Below are 20,114 nucleotides of genomic sequence, written 5' to 3' on the forward strand. Positions count from 1 at the left end.
TCCCTCAGTCTTCCCACTTTGTGCTTCTACTTTTCTCTCTCTCTCTGTCCACTTCTTCCTTACTCTGACTTGAGTCTCTTTCCTTCTGTTTTTTTCAGTTTCCCCCATTTGTCCTGCAGTTCCCCCATTTCTCCACCATTGCTCAAGCCTCTGGATCCCTCTGTCTCTTCTCTGCCCATCCTCATCTTCCTCATCCCCTGCCAGCTACACCAGGCTCCCCTTAATCCCAAGGTACTATGGGCTCAGGGCCATCCCCCACTGGCAGCTACAAGACAGGAGACCACACCTTTTCATAGGTGACATCACGGAATAATGCTTCTCCTTTCCTTCCACTCCCCTCAACCCCCAACACACACACACACACACACAGAGCTTGGCGGCTGGAGACCAGCTGGACTATGAAGTAGTACTCTCAGCCCCTCCCCCCAACCAAGGTTTTTCAGGGAATCCTTCAGGTGCCAGATGGCCAGAGAGACAGCAGGTCATGCTTCCCAGCAGATGTCACCGAGATCATCTGGTCTTGGGGGCAGGTAGTCTGTGGGTTTTGCGAAGCAGAAAGACAGATTAAGGATATTTCCCTTCTCCACCTCCTTCGGAACCAGGAGCCCATTTCACCCCAACCCCATACCCCTTGGGATTTATGCCTCTGCCCCCTAGTTGTTCCTCACCTGAGATGGGCCAAATGAATGTTCTCATAGACCTGGATTTCGGGTTTGAACTGAGGAATTGAGGCATCTGGGGAGAAGGAGCCATATGGGGTGCAGCAGAGAAGTCATCATATAGCTCAGAGCTATATTCCTTACCACCCTCCTCCCCCAGAGAAGACAGAGTCTAGAGGCAAGATGTGAGCTTCAACCCTCTGCCTTGCTCCACGTGCTCTTTTTCCCTCTGGGAGGGAGGGACTCACCTCTGCACTGAGCCCTCTGGACCCTCTGCCTCCAGAGCATGATGCTGAGGACCAGGATGGCAAACCCCTGGCCCGCTGTGAGCACCAGCATCAGGATCCAGGACAAATCCCAGCCCCTGGAAGGGGCACAGAGGGCAGGGGAGGCATCCATGGAGGCTGCAGTAAGGGAAAGACAAGAGAGACAAGGAGGGACGCAGTAAGGAGGTCTGTCCTTGTGCCCCAAAGAGAGGCTTCCCCCCATACTCTGGTGGGCTCTTCCAAAAGAAGACTTCATAAGCTTCCTCGCCCCCGATATCCACCACCCCACTTTGCCCCATTCCAGGCCTCTCACCCTGCCGCCGTAAACCAACATCACTAGACAATGGCAATACCCCCCTACCCACACATGGACAGCTAACTCCAGAGCAGACCACCAGCCATAACTGTAATTTCTCCTCATACCCTTCATTGTAATCTGCCCTTTCAAGAAAAAAAATAAAGTGCCTTCCATTTATTCATTCTTTCATTCATTCACTCCATAAGCCTTCACTGAGTGTCCACCACAGGTCAGGAACCATATTAGGTGCTACAGATATAGAAATAAGACCCAGTCACTGCCCACTAACTGGGCTTTGCTTACCAAAATAATGGCCATTTGCTCCTCCCTTCTGCCTTATAAATGAGTTATTCTACATCCAGTAGCATTCTTTCTCTGAATAATGGACTTTTTATTGTAAAACAATTATATATTTTTCTCCTTCTGCCTTCACTATCAATGGCCCATTATAACATCAGTGCATATATGCTTTCTTCAAAAGACAACTCCCTCAGCAATAATTCCTATTTTCTTCCTCTCTGCTATGGGATATTCCACAAAAATCCTAGGTTATCCTATTTCTAAACAATGGTTTATTCCACCAGAATCCTTCTCCCTCTTAGCTGATGGTTTATTCCACCAGACAGCTGGTTTACCCAACCTCCTTCTCTGTATGGATTCAGTCAGTGAGAAAAAAGCCCTCCTTTTATAGGAGGTTGTCTGCTCCACTAGAAATCACCCCTCTTGACCTGGCCAATAACAGATTCTCCTCCTATCTCACCTCCTCCCCTAGGAAGCAGGTGGAGGATGTGCCAGAGGCAACATCCTTTCCCATATCCTCCCTCAGTTTACCTGCCAGGCTAAAGTTGACCCCTCTGTTCTGAGACACGAGGCAGCGGATGGTTCTTGGTCTACGGCGCTTGGGCTCAGGAAGCCCCTCCCCAGGACAGACCAAGAGCAGGGCAGCCCCATCGCCCCAGAAGGACTGTACATGGCCCCTCACAGGACCCTTCCCCTCCAGCCAGGTCACAGAGTCCAGGCGTCTGGCGGGAACCACAGAGCACAGGAGGACAGAGCAGAGGGATCCATCTGTAGCCCTTGCAGATAACTGGGATCCTGTGGGGAAAGAGGGACCCCTCAGTTCTTTGCCTGGGCTTCCTGGCCCCCAGTGGCCGCTGGTCTGCATGTCCCCACTCACCTCTGAGCACCGAGACATCATACACCCTCCAGTTCTGGTACCTGTGGTGCTGACCTAGCACAGCACACCAGTACCGCCCGGCATCTCCCTCCTTGGACCCTTCCATCCACAAAGAGTAGTTCCCCAGGAGTTTGAGCCGGGATTCCTTTCCAGGCTTTCCAGGGCCTGGGTCTGGCTTGGCCACTTGGACTTGGGCCACGAGGGCAGTGGGGGTGCCTGCTGCAGGGCTGCGGAACCAGGACAGGAGCTCATCCCCATGCAGGGTGGGTGGTGAAGGACATGGCAGCTCCACTGACTCCCCCAAGGTTACATAGATGGCCTGGATGCTGTCTGTGGGGAGAGGGTCATGTGAAGCCAGAGACCTCCATCAGATTAACAACCTTCTACTCATCTTCCAACCCCTGGCTTCCTCCCCTTCTGAGGTCCCCCAGCACTGGTCTGGCTGAGCACATTTCTCAAGTGACAGCTACAAAAAAGTGAAGTGGAGAAAAGAGGGTAGGGGCTTTCCTCCCCTCTCCCTAAGTGACTGAGGAAATCTGAGGGCAAGAGAAAAAACGCTGGAATAGTCAGCAAATGCCTGTATCTCTTCCTCTCGTTTCTCCTTTTCTGGAAGCATTTACTCATCTCTTCTTATTTTCTAAAGGAAACTGTACATGACCTGGACCTTCATTGTCTCTGGGTCTTCCCCAGTATTAGAGGCAGGAGGAGGTCAGTGGGGCAAATCTATCTTCTTGAGTCAGATGCCTTCTCCAGGCCCCTTAGGAGAAACAGCAGCAGTTCCTCCCTACCTTATGAATAGCTGAAGAATCCCCTACCTCCTGCTCCTTACCTGCAGTAGCCTGGGAGGTCCCACATAGGAACAGAAGGAGAAGGAATAAGACTGCCATGGGGAGAGCCTGCCAAGTTCTCTTGCCCGAGACCTGGTGTCCCCAGGGAGGAAACAGAACCCAGATAAAGGACCACACTCCCTGGTCTGGAGTGACATGGGCCTCTGGAGGGGATGGGAATGCCGGGGAGATAAAGCCCAGCTGCATGTCTACTGGGAAAAAAGTGACCACAACCTTTCTGTCCTGAGAGGGAAAAGACCTAATCCAGGCCCCTCCGAAGATGACCTCCTCACCCTTCTGACTCCACATCAGCTGAGGGACTCAGACCAAAGACTTTCTATGCTGTGAAGCATGCGCAGAAGGGATTACGACTGTCCACTTCCTGTCAGTCTAGAAGTACATTCTGTGTTCTTTCCTCCACCCCTAAGAGATGCCGGCCATGAAGGAAGTAGGTGAGTCTTCGTGTTGGTCTCCACAGAACCCAGCACAAGACTGCACACCCAGTCAGTACTCCATAAATGATTTAGAATGACTTTCCCCGTGGCTGCCTGTCACACCACACACTTCTCCTGAGCCCCTGATGGTGGTATTAAGTTATCACTCAAGGAGAGGGATAACAGGGGCCTGGAGGATTCACTGATTCACCCTTTGCCCCAGGCAGGATTCTCAAGGCACATCTTCATGTAGCTCTAATAGTTTTTAATGTTTATTTTTAAAGGCTATTCATTTTTAAAATTGTTTTTGATGAAATATTCCATGTACATCACAGACTATATCTAATGCACAACTGTATGATAGCTAAATAAACTGTGGTATATTCACACAAGGGAACGCTAGACAGCAAAGACCATGCATAAACCACGACATGCAATGAGGTTGAATCTCACAAACATAATAAGTGAAAGAAGCCAGAAACAAAGGGCACTTATTGTATGATTCCTTTATATAAAGTAAAAAAATAGGCAAAACTAATCTATGAGGTTAGAAATTAAAATAGTGGTTACCCTTAGATGGGGCAAGGAGCTACCGGCAGTGATCTGGAGAGGGTCTTCTAGATGTGGGCATGATGTGTCCCTCAGCTCGGTGCTGATTCCATGGATATATTCAACTGGGATAGATTTCTGTATATGTGTTTACTGCAGTAAAAAGCTAAAGGGTTTAGATATTATGTAGGTGTAAAGTACAGAGAAAAAGAAAACAAACAGGTATATCTATTAAGAAATAGAATACATATTACCATTTCAGTCAAAGATCCTCTACGCTGTATAACACTATTCTAAATTTGCTCTTTATCTTTCACTTACTTGATCATTAAATTTTATGTTTTTGAATTTTATATAATGCTGTCATGTTGCACGTAATCTTCTGTGGCTTTCTTTTTTCCCACTCGACATTACGGTTTTAAGATTTGTCCACGCTTAAGAGCGATTAATTCATCCATTTTCTTTTTACCAGTATTTCACACATCTTAACAATACTGAGTCTTCCTACCCATGACCATGGTGTAAGCCTTCGTTTACCTCTTTCAAAACTTCTGTAATTTTCTTCATAAAATCTTGCATTTTTGTTTGATGTATTCCCAGACACCTTATCACCTTTTTTGTTGCTCTTGTCAAGCGCTCCTAATCTTCCCCCTCGTTCCCACTATCTTTTCAAATATTAAAAGATAGAAAAAGTGATTTAATTATATGCCCGATAACTTTCTAACTCTCCGCGTTCCAAACGCCTCCAACTAATTTCTGACCACTGCTGTACCCGTAGGTCCGACCGCACGAAACCCTTCTCAAGAAGCGCTGAAAATGTCTCGACTGGCACGAGGCGGAGCCGGTACGTGCTGACGTCAAGGGCACGCAACACCTTAGAGGCCGGGGGAGGGCGGGGCCGGCAGGGGGATCTGCTGCTGGAAGAGCAGCGGCCCGAGCGGGGGTCATGGCGAAGCTGCTGAGCTGCGTCCTAGGCCCCCGGCTCTACAAAATCTACCGGGAAAGGGACTCGGAAAGGGCCCCGTCCGGCGTCCCTGAGACTCCAACTTCAGTCACTACCCCCACTTCCAGCTCCTGGGTGAGTCGAGTTCTCCCCTGGTCAGAAACATGGTACGGCCCAAACCCCTTTGCGGCCTTTGCTCCCCAGAAGGGCCCATTACTGGAAATCGGGGGAGCCTGCTTGTCAAGCCAGTTGTCCGCAAAGTCTGCGCTCTTTGTGCTTCCTGGGTTAAAGTCACGCCCAGGGACCAGCCGCTCCTTTATCGCTGTTTGCCACCGCTTTCTCCTTCCGACTACCACTCCTTGCTTTTTCCTTTTGCGACCCCCAACGCTGTCTGTCGTGATGCCTGCCGGTCCCAGTTGACTCAAGTCCTGGAAGAGACCTGCGCGGATTAGGGAGCTGGATGATTTTGCCGTCAAACTCTCTGTTTCTTCTTACTGAGTGCCTGCCCGGTTCCGTTTTATCTTCCGTCTACCCTGGCCTTGAATTTCAAAATGACTTCTTCAACATATCATGTATCCGCCGCTCCCCACCCCACCCCTCAACTTACCCTGGAGACCCCAGGGTCTTTGCATTCATAAAAGCTGGGGTTGGTGGTAGGCTGTGCTCCTAAATTCTCTACCTTTTTATCAGTTGTCTCAAATTATGTTTACTCTCCCCTACAAACGGCCCACCCCCAGCCACATTCTCTTTCTTCATCATCCTATTCTTATTTCTGATGCTTTTCTTTCCTTTTTAAAGTTGTTATGGTGTCTTTCCTTTCTTCTCTAACCCCTTTCCCTGTATGCGCACGCCCACAAGCCATTTCTTGTGGGTTGTGAAAAAGGAGCAAAAGTCGTCCAATGTTGCTTTCACTTTTGTTTCCAAGCCCAGCCCCCTGTGTTTGTTTTCATGGTCTAGGGTGGGAAATCATGTTTGGAGGGCAGTGGGGAAGAGGGGCTTCTTTGAGAGCCAGGGATGTCCCAGGAGAGAGAGCTTTGAAGGCTAGAACCAGAGGACACACATCAGGGCTTCCAAAAGGGAAGGGGAAGGACTTAGCAATTGCCAGGGTGCTTAATGCAGCCATCTGTTTTGGCAGGAAACGTACTATCAGCCCCGTGCCCTGGAGAAACATGCCGACAGCATCCTGGCGCTGGTATGTCTGCCCTAGCATCTGGGACTACTGCATCTTTTCAGACCCAGCTGCCCTCCTGAACTTTCTCCTTCCCAGCTCAGGGAGAGGCAGCGCCCCCGGGGGCGGGGGATGCTCTGGGCTCTGCAGCAGACCTCTCCAACACACGCACATAGACACGCTCTCGAGCTCACATACTTTGCACTCTCTTTTGGCATGTGCACCGCTTTCTCTGGGGCAGCCTGGGCCATGAGGATAAAGTATTTACTCTTGGGACCATCCGCAGGTGCTGAGTCCTGCAGTCCCCAGTGACCTGTCCTCCCTGGCAACTAACCTCTTTGGCTGCAGAGACAGCTGTTCTCTCTGGCAGGGTTCCTGTGGTGACGTTTGTGCATCTCTTGGGGACCAGGCCAGGGGCTGTCCTGAGCAGGGCCGATTGAAAAAGCTTGATTAACTTGAGCAGAAGGAGAGGCTGGCTTTCAAATGCGATGAAATTATGTCTGGAGATGATAAGAGGAAGAAAATAGACCTGTACCTACTTTTCCCAGCCTCCGTTATGCTCTGACACATTGCTTTTCAACAAATATTGAGCACCTATTGTGTGCATGATGTTATGCACAAAATAGGTACTTGATGTCATATCCCTCAGGTTATCCACTTTGCTTAGAGCCTAGGCCCAGAAATGCAGACCTCTGTGTCTGTGTGTATTGATTGCTTGTCTCTGTCTCTCTGCTGCAGGCTTCAGTCTTCTGGTCCATCTCTTATTACTCCTCTCCCTTCGCCTTCTTCTACTTATACAGGAAAGGTCAGTGTGGTTTCAAAGGTGGTGGGACAGGAAACGGGCAGGTTGTTGGCAGATGAGCCAACTCCCTAAAGAGGAAAGGGGACCTGTGGAGGACGGCTTGGCTTCCCTCTTCCATCAGGCATCTCCTTCCTCAGAGGAGGTGGCTGTCCAAAGAGAGGGTGTGGGGTGGAGGATGGGGCTGAACTGGGAAGAGGAGCTGAAGGGCAGTGGGGAAAGCTTCTCACATAGTCCCTCTCTCCTCCCAGGTTACTTGAGTTTGTCCAAAGTGGTGCCGTTTTCTCACTATGCTGGGACATTGCTACTGCTGCTGGCAGGCGTGGCCTGCCTCCGAGGTAGGTAGAGAGGGAGCCTGGTCTGGATCTATCCAACACTGGGTTAATATTTATTAAGTACCTTCTGTAAATACCACTTTGTGTTGTGCTCTGAGGGGGAATAATTGAGAATGGTCAAGGCATGATCTTGTCCTTAAAGGGCTTGAGTTGTAAATATGAAAAAATAAGTAGCAGAGAAGTTTGCTATTATCTGGAAGAGATGCATATACCCTACAACAAATCCATATATATATTTGTAAGAATCCTAAACTGGAAACAACTCCATGGCCACAAATAGTGGTAGGAAGGATAAGTACATTGTAAGGTGGAGTCCTACAAGGGAACAGGAGGCAGCAACGCAAAGGGACAAACTAGAACTACACTCACAATGCAGATGAATCTCACAAACGTAATGTTGAGTGAAGGAAGCTGACCACCAAATAATTTATGCGGTATGTTTCCATTTATATAAAGTTCAAAAGGGATGCTTATATAAGTGGCAAAACACTAAAGTAAAACGCAGGCATGGTTGTCTTGAAAGTCAGGAGAGGGTCCAGCCCAGTGGCCGAGTGGTTAACTTCGCACACCCTGCTTTGGGGCCCAGGGTTTCGCTGGTTCAGATCCTGGGCGCAGACCTAGCACCGCTCATCGGGCCATGCTGAGGTGCCATCCCACAGAGCAGAGCCAGAAAGATCTACAACTAGAATATACAACTATGTACTGGGGGCTTTGGGGAGAAGAAGAAGAAGAAGAGGAAGAAAGAAAAGATTGACGACAGATGTTAGCTCAGGGCCAATCTAAAAAAAAAGAAAGTCAGGAGAATGATTACCTGAGACAGGGAGGGAACAGGATGGGGAAGATTCCTGGTGGAAAGTGGCTTTGTTTTCTTTCTTGACCTGGGTGATGTCACATGAATGTTTGCTTTATATTTTTTAAACTGAATGTATGTTTTATATATGTATGGTATATATCATAATTAAAAAATGAAGAGACAGGGGCCGGCCCGGTGGCGCAGCAGTTAAGTTCGCACGTTCTGCCTTGGTGGCCCGGGGTTCACCAGTTCAGATCCTGGGTGCGGACATGGCACCGCTCGGCAAGCCATGCTGTGGTAGGTATCCCACATATAAAGTAGCGGAAGATGGGCATGGATTTAGCTCAGGGCCAGTCTTCCTCAGCAAAAAGAGGAGGATTGGCAGCAGATGTTAGCTCAGGGCTACTCTTCCTCAAAAAAAAGAAAAAAAAAAGGAGAGACAAACCAAATCGTTGTCCCCTGGCGGGTGCACATGATGAAAATAGGGTGAGGGGGATGCTTCAAGAAGGGAGTGGTGAGCTCAGGAGCTGGTGGCTGCAGTTGGGTTCAGTCTGGGGTGAGGACCTTCTGCCTGCGGTGTTCTGCCTCCTGATCTCCATGGGGCTGGGCTCTCTCAGAGAGGCCTTCCCTGACCACCCTGTCTAAAAGTAGCTCCCACTACTCGGTTTTGTCTCAGTTTTTTATTTTATTTAATTTATTTATTTATTTATTTATTTGAGGAAGACTGGCCCTGAGCTAACATCCGTGCCCATCTTCCTCTACTTTATATGTGGGACACCTACCACAGCATGGCTTGCCAAGCGGTGCCACGTCCACACCCAGGATCCGAACTGGCGAACCTTGGGCTGCCAAAGCGAAACGTGCAAACTTAACCGCTGTGTCACCGGGCTGGCCCCTATTTATTTTTAATTTGGAAAAAAAATTAAATACAGAAAAATCTAGAGAAAAAATATCAAAAAGAACTAAAATCCTTATGTTTTGTGATACTTGCTTCAAATACCTTTTGTCAATAAAATATTAAATAAAGCGTTACAGATAGAGTGGGCCTTTCCATTGGAACCTTCCCCAGTCCCATGTTCCTGTTCCCCTAGAGGTAACCGTTGTCATCTGGGGTGGTTTTTTTCTGGTCCGTATTTTTATACTTGTATGAAGTATATACCTCATTTCATCAAATCTAAGCTGCTGTGAATTGTAAAATGCATACTTATTTCAGAGTTTTCAAATGTGGAAAAAAACCCACATCTTAGAATCTATGAAATATGGTAAGTATAAACAATATATAGCATTTTTTTGTGCATTTTACATTTTTGGCACAAATGGTATCACTCTATACAAATCATTCTTCAGCTTGCTTCATTGTTTGGCATCTCTCCCCTTGATGATACATAGCATTCTGGTTCATTCTGGTTTTCTTTTCTTTTTTTTTTTTTTGAGGAAGATTAGCCCTGAGCTAACTGCTGCCAATCCTCCTCTTGTCGCTGAGGAAGACTAGCCCTGAGTTAACATCCATGCCCATCTTCCTCTACTTTATATGTGGGATGCCTACCACAGCATGGCGTGCCGCGCAGTGCCATGTCTGCACCCGGGATCCGAACCGGTGAACCCCGGGCTGCCAAAGCGGAACGTGCGCACTTAACTGCTGCACCACCGGGCTGGCCCCTGGTTTTATTTTCTTTATAGCACTTACCCTTCTCTAAAATTTTCTTGTTTACTTGTTTATTGTCTTTCTCTAGCCCCACCTCCCCACCCCAACCAAAGTGCCAGCTGTCTGAGAGCTAGGACCTGTGTGTCTCATTTCCTGCTCTCTCTCAGGTTAGAACAGTGCCTGGCACATGACACCTGTCAGGTCAGCAGAATCAGAGAAGTCAGGGTTTGAGACTCCTTGGCAGGGAAGGGAGAGTGGGGCCGAGTGAGGAGAGAATAGAGCTCACTGTTGATAATGGCTCTCCTTTCAGAGAGGGAAGTAGAATGGAGGCAGGGAGGAGCAGTCCAGGAATTGGAAGGAGACATGGACGGACCCAGGAAGCAGAGGAAGAAGGAATTTTGAGGGACAGGAAGAGTGCTGAGTGGCACAGAGGACGGAGGAAGGGTACTTGGATTCAGTGAGGAAGTAATTATGGGGCAAGAGCAAGAGGCTGCAGAGCCAGATCGCAGGAGTTACAACATAGAAAAGAGAGAGAAGCAAGTGCCAGAGAAGGTGGCACCGAAAAGAAGCAAAACCCAATGTTTGCAAGGGTGAATAGTGAGGTTTTGTGACAGTGTTTTAAGACTAGGGAGAGAGAACATTCTGGAGGGTGGAAGATCGCTAGTCTATAGAGAAACAAATGGAAGAAGCTAGAGAGGGAGACTCCTGTAGCCACTTGCTGGATATGGAGGAAGGAGGTCTGCTCAGGTCTCTTATTTCCCCAGATCCTGGCCCTCCGTTCCTGTTGCTCTCACTTCTCCTTCCAGGGCCTTCTCCTTGCCCATCTCCAGTTCTCTTCCTGAAACCTGCTCATCTTGCTTCCCAGTGTTCCTGACACTATTTCCTGTCCTTTCTCCTCTAGGCATTGGCCGCTGGACCAACCCCCAGTACCGGCAGTTCATCACCATCTTGGAGGCAACACATAGGAACCAGTCTGCAGAAAACAAGGTGAGAGGTTCCAGGAATGTGCCAGACAGCTGCCCTGGCAGCAGCCTCCTCAGTTGCCTCCCCAGGGCACCGGGCAGTGGCTTCTGCCAGGGGGAGGAGGTGTGCTGTGCCACGCACCACACTGGGTGTTTGCTCGCACATTGCTGTATCCCTTCTCTCCTCCACAAGTGAACTGTCCGCCTGAGGAATTTTTCCTCCCCTACCACTTATAATGGAATATTCTGCTAGAGCAATCCTCCGCCTCTCCACCTTCCAGCCACAAGAATTGTCTAGACATTGAAACATTCCACAGTGTTTCTTAGACGGGAGTTTTTTATCACAGCAGCTCAGTTCTGTAAATGTTTGTTTATTTTTGTTGTATGCATTAAACACCATGCTAGCTTTGTTTGGGGATGGGACAAGATGGACAAGTATGTCCAGTCTTATTCCCCGGGAGCACAGCGTGGCGCCAGGAGAGAGAAAAGCCAGGGCACAGTGTCCTTGGATTTGGGCCAGCCCAGGCAGTGCTGCAGGGTGATTATCTTTGAGAGGGGGCTTTAGGGCCCTATGAAGCTCTTTCCTGTTACAAAGGGGTTTCTGGGATCAAACAGCTATGACCACTATCATCATATTACTGGTTGCTCCACACCGCCATTTATGGAGCTGTGTAAGGATGCTCTGCCATGCCGCTGTCTGACGTATTTTACATACACCCTTTCTAATCCTCACAACCACCGCATGAGGTGGTGTTATTACCCTCCAGTATACATCTGAGGAAACAGAGGCAAAAAGAGGTTAAGTGACCCCGGCAGAGTCACAGAGTCAGAAAGTGGCTGAGTCTAGGTTCGAGTCCAGGTCTGAGCGGAGTCTGCCTGAAATTTGCTTTTCTTCATTTTGTTTTGTTTTGCCATTTATGCTTTTGTACAATTTTCCTATTGCTCTCTCTTAGCCAAGTTATTTTTGAAAATGTCAAAAAATTTCTATGACAGAAAATAAAAAACAACTCTCAAAATAGAGTGCTGGGAGCTCTGGGAGTGGGGAAGGAATACAGCAGAGTCTAAGACACCACTCCCGCCGCCCTCAAAAGGCATGTGCACCGACTCAGTGGGGTGACCGGTGGCACAGAAGGTCTGGATGGCATCACCGGCCCGTGGCTGCAGGTGTTGAGGGAAAGGAGGTGGCTATGAGGATGGAACAGTCAGAGAGGGCTTCATCCAAGAGGTGGCCCTGATGCAAAGGAACCATCGTGGGCGTGACTTCCCTCCTTCCCTTTCACCCAGCCTTGAGACAATCATTTTGGTCCTCCAAGATAGCATCATGTAAAGGACCCAGGTGGGAAAGGGAGTGTGACCAGCCAATAGCCCCTCCACCTCCTCCCTCAGAAGCACCAGTATCTCCAGCCACCTCTTCTGGGGGCGGGTCAATCTTAGATTTTGGAAAAGCGAAGAGTGTTCTTTTCCTCTTCTGGAAGAAGGAAGACAGCCAGTCTATTTTTTTTTTTTTAAAGATTGGCCCCTGGGCTAAAAACTTTTGCCAATTTTCCTTTTTTTTTTTTTTAAGGATTGCCACCTGGGCTAACAACCGTTGCCAATCTTTTTTTTTTTCTGCTTTATTTCCCAAACCCCACCCCGTACACAGTTGTATATCTTAGTTGCACGTCCTTCTAGTTGTGGGATGTGGGACGCTGCCTCAATGTGGCCTGACGAGCAGTGCCATGTCCGCGCCCAGGATCTGAACCCTGGGCCACCGCAGTGGAGTGTGCGAACTTAACCACTCGGCCACAGAGCCGGCCCCAGACAGCCAGTCTTGATACCTCAGAGGGCATCGTCTCTTGCCTGATTTTTCTGGCCATGTCAGAGCTTTCCATCTGAGAACTGGGAGGGTATTGCCCTCTGTTTGTCTCCCCATGATGTGTAGGGGCCAGTCCCCTGGATGATGAGGGTGTCAAGGGTGGGTAGGTGGGCCTCCCCAACTTCTCAATTCCCCTTTTCATCCCCTCCTCTTTCTCTCCCTGCCCACCATAGAGGCAGCTCGCCAACTACAACTTTGACTTCAGGAGCTGGCCAGTCGACTTCCACTGGGAAGAACCCAGCAGCCGGTGAGGCCCCAGTTCTTTCGCTCCATCCCTGCTCTGCCATATCCCCAGCCTCCATCGCACTCTTGGGCCCCAGTGCCTGCCTTCCAGCACCCTCTCCTCGTTCCTAGACCCCACCATCCTCCGGACCTCAGATGTCCAGCTTGCTGCTCCTGACCCCATCCTCCCCTGCATCTTTCCATTCCTCAGGAAGGAGTCCCGAGGGGGCCCTTCCCGCCGGGGTGTGGCCTTGCTTCGCCCAGAGCCCCTGCACCGGGGGACAGCAGACACCCTCCTCAACCGAGTCAAGAAGCTGCCTTGTCAGATCACCAGGTGGGAGCAGCAGGGAGGAGAAGCCAGCTGGGGTGGAGAGGACACAGGGCGAGGGCTCTGAGACTGGGGGCTCCATTGTAAGATAGCTGTCATTTGTTGGGCCTAGTGCCATGTACTTTATGTTATTTGTGGCAGAGTTGTTTTTATCCACATTTATGTGTAAAGAAAAGAGGCTCAAGGAGGTCCAGAGTCTCACAGGTGGTGAATGAAGAGCTGGGAAATTAACAGTTTTGTCTGACGCAAAAGCTCTTTCTCTGAGGCTGACAGGGAAGAATGAGGTTGGGAGTGCAGAGGGCACACATAGCTTTAGCTGAAGCAGGGTCTCATGGTGGCTGTGTCCCTGTCCTGGCCCCTCTGCTCCTTGGTTATTCCACCTTGAGTGAACTACAATTTCTGCATCCGTAAGTAACCCACCTCATAGGCTTGGTGAGTTTGAGTAGGGTAACGTATTCTGAAGGGCTTCCACCTCACCTGGGGGCCTGAGAGCACACGGCAAAGCCCAAGTAAATGGTAGTTGTGGGTACTGATGACATCAGAAGTCACAGCTGTAACCATTCGTATCTTACAGTGGAGCAGATGCGTGGGAATTTTCTATTGCTGGGGGCCAGGAGGCAGGCTCTGAGATACCAAGGAAGGGCTGGATTCAGTGGTCGGTTGTTGACAGTGTGCTGTCTGGTCAGAGGGGCAAGCCAAATGTGGGGTTTTCAGGGGGATGGTGGATGGGGTTGTACAATGTTGTTCTGGGGACATATCCTACTTCAAGATTAACTGGAAGTAGTCAGTCGTTTTTTTCAGGAACAGCACCTAGCACACGTTATCTGTCTAGAATAGTACATTCATTTGGTAAATGGTTAATAAGCTCCTGCTCTGCGCCAGGCCCTGGGCACTTACTACGTGGCAGATGTCGGGCATCTCGCAGTGAACAAACAGCCAGGCCCCTGCCCCATGGAGTTTATGGTCTAGTTTGGTGTCTTTCAAACTATGGATCTTGACCCATCAGTGAATCTTGAAATCAATTTAGTGAATTATAATTGTCATTTTTTTTAAAGTGTTATTTATTTGGGGACTTTTAATAAGTTGTGTTTATACATTAACAGAAACATATTTGATACTAACTTTGCTTTTACTTATAGTATATAAAAAGTATTATTTCATAAAGCTTCCAGCATTATATGTGCATATGTGTGTACTGGGCAACAATGTAAAATGTGTATCTTAGAAAGGTCGCAGTAAAATAAAGTACAAATAGCTTGAAAAACACCAGCCTTATACATATATTGTTTCATTAAGTCCTGAAAGAGGGGAAGGAAGCTGTGAAGGTCAAGGGTGAAGCAGACCCCAGAGTCTGTGAGTGCTAGGGCTGGGGGGTCCCTGGGCCCCACTGGGGCTGCGGGTTCCTTAACCCGATGTTCCCCACAGCTACCTGGTGGCGCACACCCTGGGGCGCCGGATGTTGTATCCGGGCTCTGTGTACCTGCTCCAGAAGGCCCTCATGCCTGTGCTGCTGCAGGGCCAGGCCCGGCTGGTGGAAGAGGTGAGGCTCCCCTGCCCCTGCCCCCCCGATGGCCCTTCCCCCTGAAGGACGTGGCCTCCTGGCCCTCACACTTGGCTGTTGCATCTTCCCACTCAGTGTAACGGGCGCCGGGCAAAGCTGCTGGCCTGTGATGGCAACGAGATTGACACCATGTTTGTGGACCGGCGGGGGACCGCTGAGCCCCAGGGACAGAAGCTGGTGAGAGGGAGCAGGGGGCCCAAAGGTAGAATGCGGGGAGGGCACTGGAGGTTCTGGGGATCCCAGTTCTACAGCAGCCCTAAGGAAGCACAGCTGGAGATATTCCCATCTCCTAGCACCACCCCGAAGACCTGCTGGTGTAGGAAAACCCTGCAAGAGGGAAACAGATGAAGTAGGACCAAAAAGTAATCACTGTGGTAGTCACCACTTAGATGGCACTTACCATATGCAAGGCATGTATTGAAATGCTCACAACAACCTTGTAAGATAGGAACTATTTATATTAGCCCGTTTCACAGATGATGAAACTGAGGCACAGAATAACTTTCCTAGATCACACAGTTAGTACGTAGTAGTAGAGCTGGGATTTGAACCCAGGCAGCCTGGCTCCAAAGTCCCCTAAAGCAGCCCTGGAAAGAGTCCGAAGCCAGCAGTCCAGGGGGAGCTGGGTTCTAGTCCTGGCTCTGCCTGGCTGCTACAAGTGCATGCGAGTCCCTCCATCTCTGAGCTTCGGCTTGGCGCACCATGGAGTTAGAGTTTATCTAATGGAATTAGATAACGTGGAATTAGAGTTTATCTGACCATAAGACTAGAGCCCCGAGAGGGAGAGGGAAAGCTATTGGCATACTACACCAAAGAAACAGTCCCAGAGGGCCGGCCTGGTGGCGCAGTGGTTAAGTGCGCATGTTCCGCTTTGGAGACCCAGGGTTCACAGGTTCAGATCCTGGGTGCGGACATGGCACCGCTTGACAAGCCATGCTGTCGTAGGCGTCCCACATATAAAATAGAGGAAAATGGGCATGGATGTTAGCTCAGGACCAGTCTTCCTCAGCAAAAAGAGGAGGATTGGCAGATGTTAGCTCAGGGCTAGTCGTCCTCAAAGAAAAAAAGAAAAAAAGAAACAGTCACAGGAAAAATAGACTCAAAACTAGAAAGGAAAAAAAATATCCATAATCCCATTCCTAGTTTGGTGTCTTTCAAACTATGGATCTCTTCGGTGGACACCAAAGATATCCACCTGGTGGACTTGCAAGGAAAAATGGACACTGTGCTGAGTGGTTGAGGAATTCAACTGGAATCATTCCTCTTCCTCTGAGGGCCCAGTTTGTTAAGCATTTGCATCCACTCTGCTTCTCATTTTGTGGGCCTTGTGTAATGGGAAGTTCCATTCTCTTGGAGAGAATAGGAGCGCGCTCTTTCCTCTACCCCGCAAAGCTCCCACAGGCTGCCTTCCCTGCTATGAGGGGACTTCTCAGTCCCAACCTGGCTCCTTCTCAGCCCACCCTCCTGCCTTCTTCCCTAGGTCATCTGCTGTGAGGGGAACGCGGGCTTCTATGAGGTGGGCTGTGTCTCCACGCCTCTGGAAGGTAGGCCTGTGACTCAGCACTCTTATCTCTGCTCCTTGGAATGGAATGTCCCCACCTTCCCACACTGATATGACCTCCCCTGGCCTGGCTACTTTTTCTGGGGGAGGATTGAGACCCTCACCTTTGGGGAAAAGTCCCCTCCTCATTTGCTTTGCTAACCTTAAATCTCTCCCCTTGGGCTGTGTCCCTAACCTAATTATGCTCTTCATTCTTTCCAACCCCCTTTCACCCCCTAATCACCCATCTCTCCCTTCTGCTGCCTCAGAACCTCCAGTGTCATCCCATTCTGGGATGGCTTAGAGTTATTTCCCTCTGAGTTGGCGGGTGATAAGAGCCTCAGTGTCCTGCTGCTCCTTCCCCCAGGGCTGGGGAGTGGGTATGTGGGCCATGAGGTGCCAGCCCCTCCTCCCTCTGTGTTCCAGCTGGATATTCAGTCCTGGGCTGGAATCATCCAGGCTTTGCTGGAAGCACGGTGAGACCCTCTCTGGAGTCCCCTCCTTGTCTTGAATTATGGTCTGTCTCCCTGTGGTCAGCCACTGGAGTGAGGGAAATGGGTACATATTTCTGGAGGGGCTCCCACTCACCTGGGACCTGAGTGCCAAGGGCAGGGGAGCCACACCCCTTCCTCAAAGCAGGGGTTGGCAGGAGGGAGGAGGTGCATCTCACTGTAAACAGCTGGTTTCTGGAGAGAACAGTTTCTCCCACCCCCCTTTTCTTCTGTGCCTTCTCTGTTGCAGGGTAGCTGCAGGAAGGGTCCATGCTGGGAGGGTGCGGGTGGCCAGCAAGCTGGCCTTTCGCACTGACCCCCTCCTGCCTTTGCTCTTCCTCCTACAGGGTGTGCCGTTCCCACAGAATGAGGCCAATGCCATGGATGTGGTGGTCCAGTTTGCCATCCACCGCCTGGGCTTCCAGCCCCAGGACATCATCATCTATGCCTGGTCCATCGGTGGCTTCACTGGTACCAGCCTCCTTCCAACCCCACTGTAGACACATTCCTGGCACCCCTCCTCAGGAGAGGTGGGAAAATGCACTGGAGGCCCCGGAGTGGGGTGGAGACTTAAGGAAGGAGAGGATGGAGGTGGTATCTTTGAGTGGGTCTGGAAGAAAGTGTCCTATTTGTATACACTTCACATTTCCTTTCACCCATGTGCCTGATTATTAAAAGAAGCAGAGCAGGGTCCTGGGGTGGGGAGATCAGGGAAGTGAATGTTTCCTGTGTATTGTCTTTGATACATCTCGATGTTCTCTTGCTGCCCTCTCAAGAGGGTGCCCTGGCCGAGTGAAATGAGGGGTTAAGGAGAGACCTAGGAGGATGGGGTCAGCCTATGGGGTCACCGGGACAAAGGCAGGGGTGGTGGGCAGGAACCCCTCGGTCCTCATCCTTCTTCCCTGTCCTGGTACCAGCCACGTGGGCAGCCATGTCCTACCCAGACATTAGTGCCGTGATCCTGGATGCCTCCTTTGACGACCTGGTGCCCTTGGCCTTGAAGGTCATGCCAGACAGCTGGAGTGAGTGCAGCTCCCAGGCTGCCCTTCCAGGGAAGGGGTGGGCTGGAACTGGGAGGTTTGTAACTGGAGATGGTTCCTTTTCTGTCGGTGGGGAGTGGGTTGCCCTATTGTTGAGAAGCAGGAGGACTCCCCTATCTGGGGTCCTCAACAGTGGGGACCTTTGTGTTGGGCAAGGGCTTTGTCTCTGCCGTCCCTTCACTTTTATCCCACTCTAGGGGGCCTGGTGACCAGGACCGTGAGGCAGCATCTCAATCTAAACAACGCAGAGCAGCTGTGCAGGTGAGGACATGCTAGTGTCTAGCATATCACACCCTTTCCCCACCTCACCCCCGTATGGGTTCTGCTGGGTGTTCAAACGCTGAAATTAGTACTAAAGTGCAAGTTGGTAAATGGTCACTGTCTACATCCCCTGAGTAACCCTGCCACCACCGCAGCTGGCCCAACCCTGCCCAGGTACCCTAGGACCCATGATCTGGCAACCAAAGGGCTAATGCCTGACACAGCAGGGATCTCCCAGCAAGGCCCGACTGAGCAATGCCCAGTCTTAATATTCTGACTCTCACCCCTGGGTGAAGGACTAGCCCATAGGGCCCTGCTATTGCAGGGGTAAGAATGCAACCTGGGCCAGTTGTCACCTGTCTCCCTCTGAGTTCTCCCTCCCTACTACTCTGTCCTCTGAAGGTACCAGGGCCCTGTGCTGCTGATCCGAAGAACCAAGGATGAAATCATCACCACCACGTGAGTGCCTGGGAACCTCTGCCCTCCTGGATCCAGAGAGTGCCCCTCCCACCTCTGCCCACAGAAACCCAGGTATCCAGACCCTTCCTCCCCAGCCTCCAGCCTCTCCAGTGTCTATTCTTCTCACCCCCCAGGGTTCCTGAGGACATCATGTCCAACCGAGGCAATGACCTCCTGCTGAAGCTTCTGCAGCATCGGTGAGAGCAGTGTGTATGTGTGTATGTGTACACACATGTACACACACCAGCACAGGGAGGGAGAGGAGGAGGTTCATGGATGAGGAATGAAGAGAAGCCGGTCCTGACCTCCAGTCCTGACACTCCCTCTGTAGGTATCCTCGTGTGATGGCAGATGAGGGTCTTCGAGTGGTGAGGCAGTGGCTGGAGGCCTCCTCACAGCTGGAGGAAGGTGAAATGGGATCTGGTGAGTCTTTTGGGTGGGGGCTTGGCAAGGCCTGGTTGCTGACAGACCCTCATCTCTCTCTCTGACCAGCTTCAATTTACAGCCGATGGGAAGTGGAGGAGGATTGGTGTCTGTCTGTCCTCCGCTCCTACCAGGCAGAACATGGGCCTGACTTCCCCTGGAGTGTGGGTAAGGAGGCCCTGGGGCAGGAGAGACAGTTGGGAAGAGCCCAGGAAAGGGATGAATACCCAGATGCATGGCCTGTGTTTGAGTGCCTCTCCTCTGCAGGGGAGGACATGAGTGCAGATGGAAGGCGGCAGCTGGCTTTGTTTCTGGTGAGTTCAGGGGTGGGGAGCGTGAAGGGGGTGCCTGAATGGCTAGGAGGTGCATGTGAGGCTTGGGAACAGGGAATACCCTGTAGGTACTGCAAGTGGCAGCTTTTACAGAGTGAGTGGTGGGTTCGGAGGGTGTGTCAAGGTGTCCAGGGGCTGTTGCTCATTGCAGTGCTCTGCACCCCACCTGTCCTGCCCTCTTTCCTCAGGCTCAGAAGCATCTGCAGAACTTTGAGGCCTCACACTGCACCCCATTCCCAGCCCAGAACTTCCAGATGCCCTGGCACCTCTAGGGACCACACTGGGACTCATTCTGGAAGAATGGGATGCGAGGAGACATGAGGAAGGACCCTCTTATTTGTGATTTTCTGTGTTCCATGTTGCTGTTTATAGTTTGTGGAAAGTGGGGGACCATCCCCCTTCTCACTGTTCCTTTTGCACGTTTCCCCTCATCCATCCAGCAATACCTAACCTTCCCCGACACACATCCTGCATTAAATGAATGGATTATTCCTAATAATTAATAAAAAGGTATTTTTTCTACCGGCTGGCTAACTGTGTGACTTCCCAAGTGTCCAGGGAGGCAGGGGCTGGTAGTGGGGAGAGCTGAAGCCTGAAAGGACTGGGCTTTCAGAGGCCCCAATTCCAGATGGCCAGTTTAACCCTCCCCATCTCTGCTGTCCCCCCAGGCCTTCAGCCCCCAACCTGAGCTATTCTCATGCGAGGGGTCCCCAAGCTTCACCTGGTAATGTCACCACCAGTGAGGCT

General features: G+C 50.6%; 2 protein-coding genes across 4 annotated transcripts; one reads left to right on the forward strand and one right to left on the reverse strand.

The window, feature by feature from the left end:
- Positions 1 to 444: 444 nt before the first annotated feature.
- On the reverse strand, positions 445 to 3,287 carry LY6G6F (lymphocyte antigen 6 family member G6F). Its single transcript, XM_046640900.1, has 6 exons — positions 3,230 to 3,287; positions 2,401 to 2,730; positions 2,055 to 2,318; positions 908 to 1,063; positions 669 to 735; positions 445 to 535 (listed from the first exon to the last, which is right to left on the reverse strand). Exons 1-6 carry the CDS (start codon positions 3,285 to 3,287, stop codon positions 511 to 513), a joined length of 900 nt encoding a protein of 299 aa, XP_046496856.1. The 3' UTR covers positions 445 to 510.
- Positions 3,288 to 5,088: 1,801 nt separating this feature from the next.
- Positions 5,089 to 19,889, forward strand: ABHD16A (abhydrolase domain containing 16A, phospholipase). Of its 3 annotated transcripts, XM_046640932.1 has the most exons (20): positions 5,089 to 5,288; positions 6,289 to 6,345; positions 7,060 to 7,126; positions 7,372 to 7,458; positions 10,795 to 10,880; positions 12,884 to 12,957; positions 13,144 to 13,266; positions 14,686 to 14,800; positions 14,897 to 14,998; positions 16,302 to 16,365; positions 16,788 to 16,837; positions 17,200 to 17,323; positions 17,770 to 17,874; positions 18,090 to 18,153; positions 18,556 to 18,612; positions 18,747 to 18,809; positions 18,944 to 19,020; positions 19,105 to 19,203; positions 19,303 to 19,349; positions 19,556 to 19,889. In XM_046640932.1, the coding sequence occupies exons 1-20, from the start codon at positions 5,157 to 5,159 to the stop codon at positions 19,637 to 19,639; spliced, it is 1,677 nt and encodes a 558-aa protein (XP_046496888.1). In that variant the 5' UTR covers positions 5,089 to 5,156; the 3' UTR covers positions 19,640 to 19,889. The 3 variants fall into 3 exon arrangements, with proteins under 3 accessions (XP_046496888.1, XP_046496890.1, XP_046496889.1); XM_046640934.1 differs by lacking the exon at positions 7,060 to 7,126 and having other exon boundaries at positions 5,205 to 5,288; positions 13,065 to 13,266; XM_046640933.1 differs by lacking the exon at positions 5,089 to 5,288 and having other exon boundaries at positions 13,065 to 13,266.
- Positions 19,890 to 20,114: the final 225 nt, after the last annotated feature.

Source organism: Equus quagga, chromosome 15 (genome assembly GCF_021613505.1).
Source record: "Equus quagga isolate Etosha38 chromosome 15, UCLA_HA_Equagga_1.0, whole genome shotgun sequence".
In the NCBI taxonomy this organism is placed as follows: domain Eukaryota; kingdom Metazoa; phylum Chordata; class Mammalia; order Perissodactyla; family Equidae; genus Equus; species Equus quagga.

Bases quoted from the DNA above. Each gene is read 5' to 3' on its own strand.
- LY6G6F (XM_046640900.1), bottom strand. From the start codon at position 3,287: ATGGCAGTCTTATTCCTTCTCCTTCTGTTCCTATGTGGGACCTCCCAG. The intron at 2,731-3,229 runs GTAAGGAGCAGG...CTCTCCCCACAG, and splicing joins GACCTCCCAGGCTACTGCAG to ACAGCATCCAGGCCATCTAT. The intron at 1,064-2,054 runs GTAAACTGAGGG...CCCTTACTGCAG, and splicing joins GGTCAACTTTAGCCTGGCAG to CCTCCATGGATGCCTCCCCT.
- ABHD16A (XM_046640932.1), top strand. From the start codon at position 5,157: ATGGCGAAGCTGCTGAGCTGCGTCCTAGGCCCCCGGCTCTACAAAATC. The intron at 10,881-12,883 runs GTGAGAGGTTCC...TGCCCACCATAG, and splicing joins ACCAGTCTGCAGAAAACAAG to AGGCAGCTCGCCAACTACAA. The intron at 14,999-16,301 runs GTGAGAGGGAGC...CTTCTTCCCTAG, and splicing joins AGCCCCAGGGACAGAAGCTG to GTCATCTGCTGTGAGGGGAA.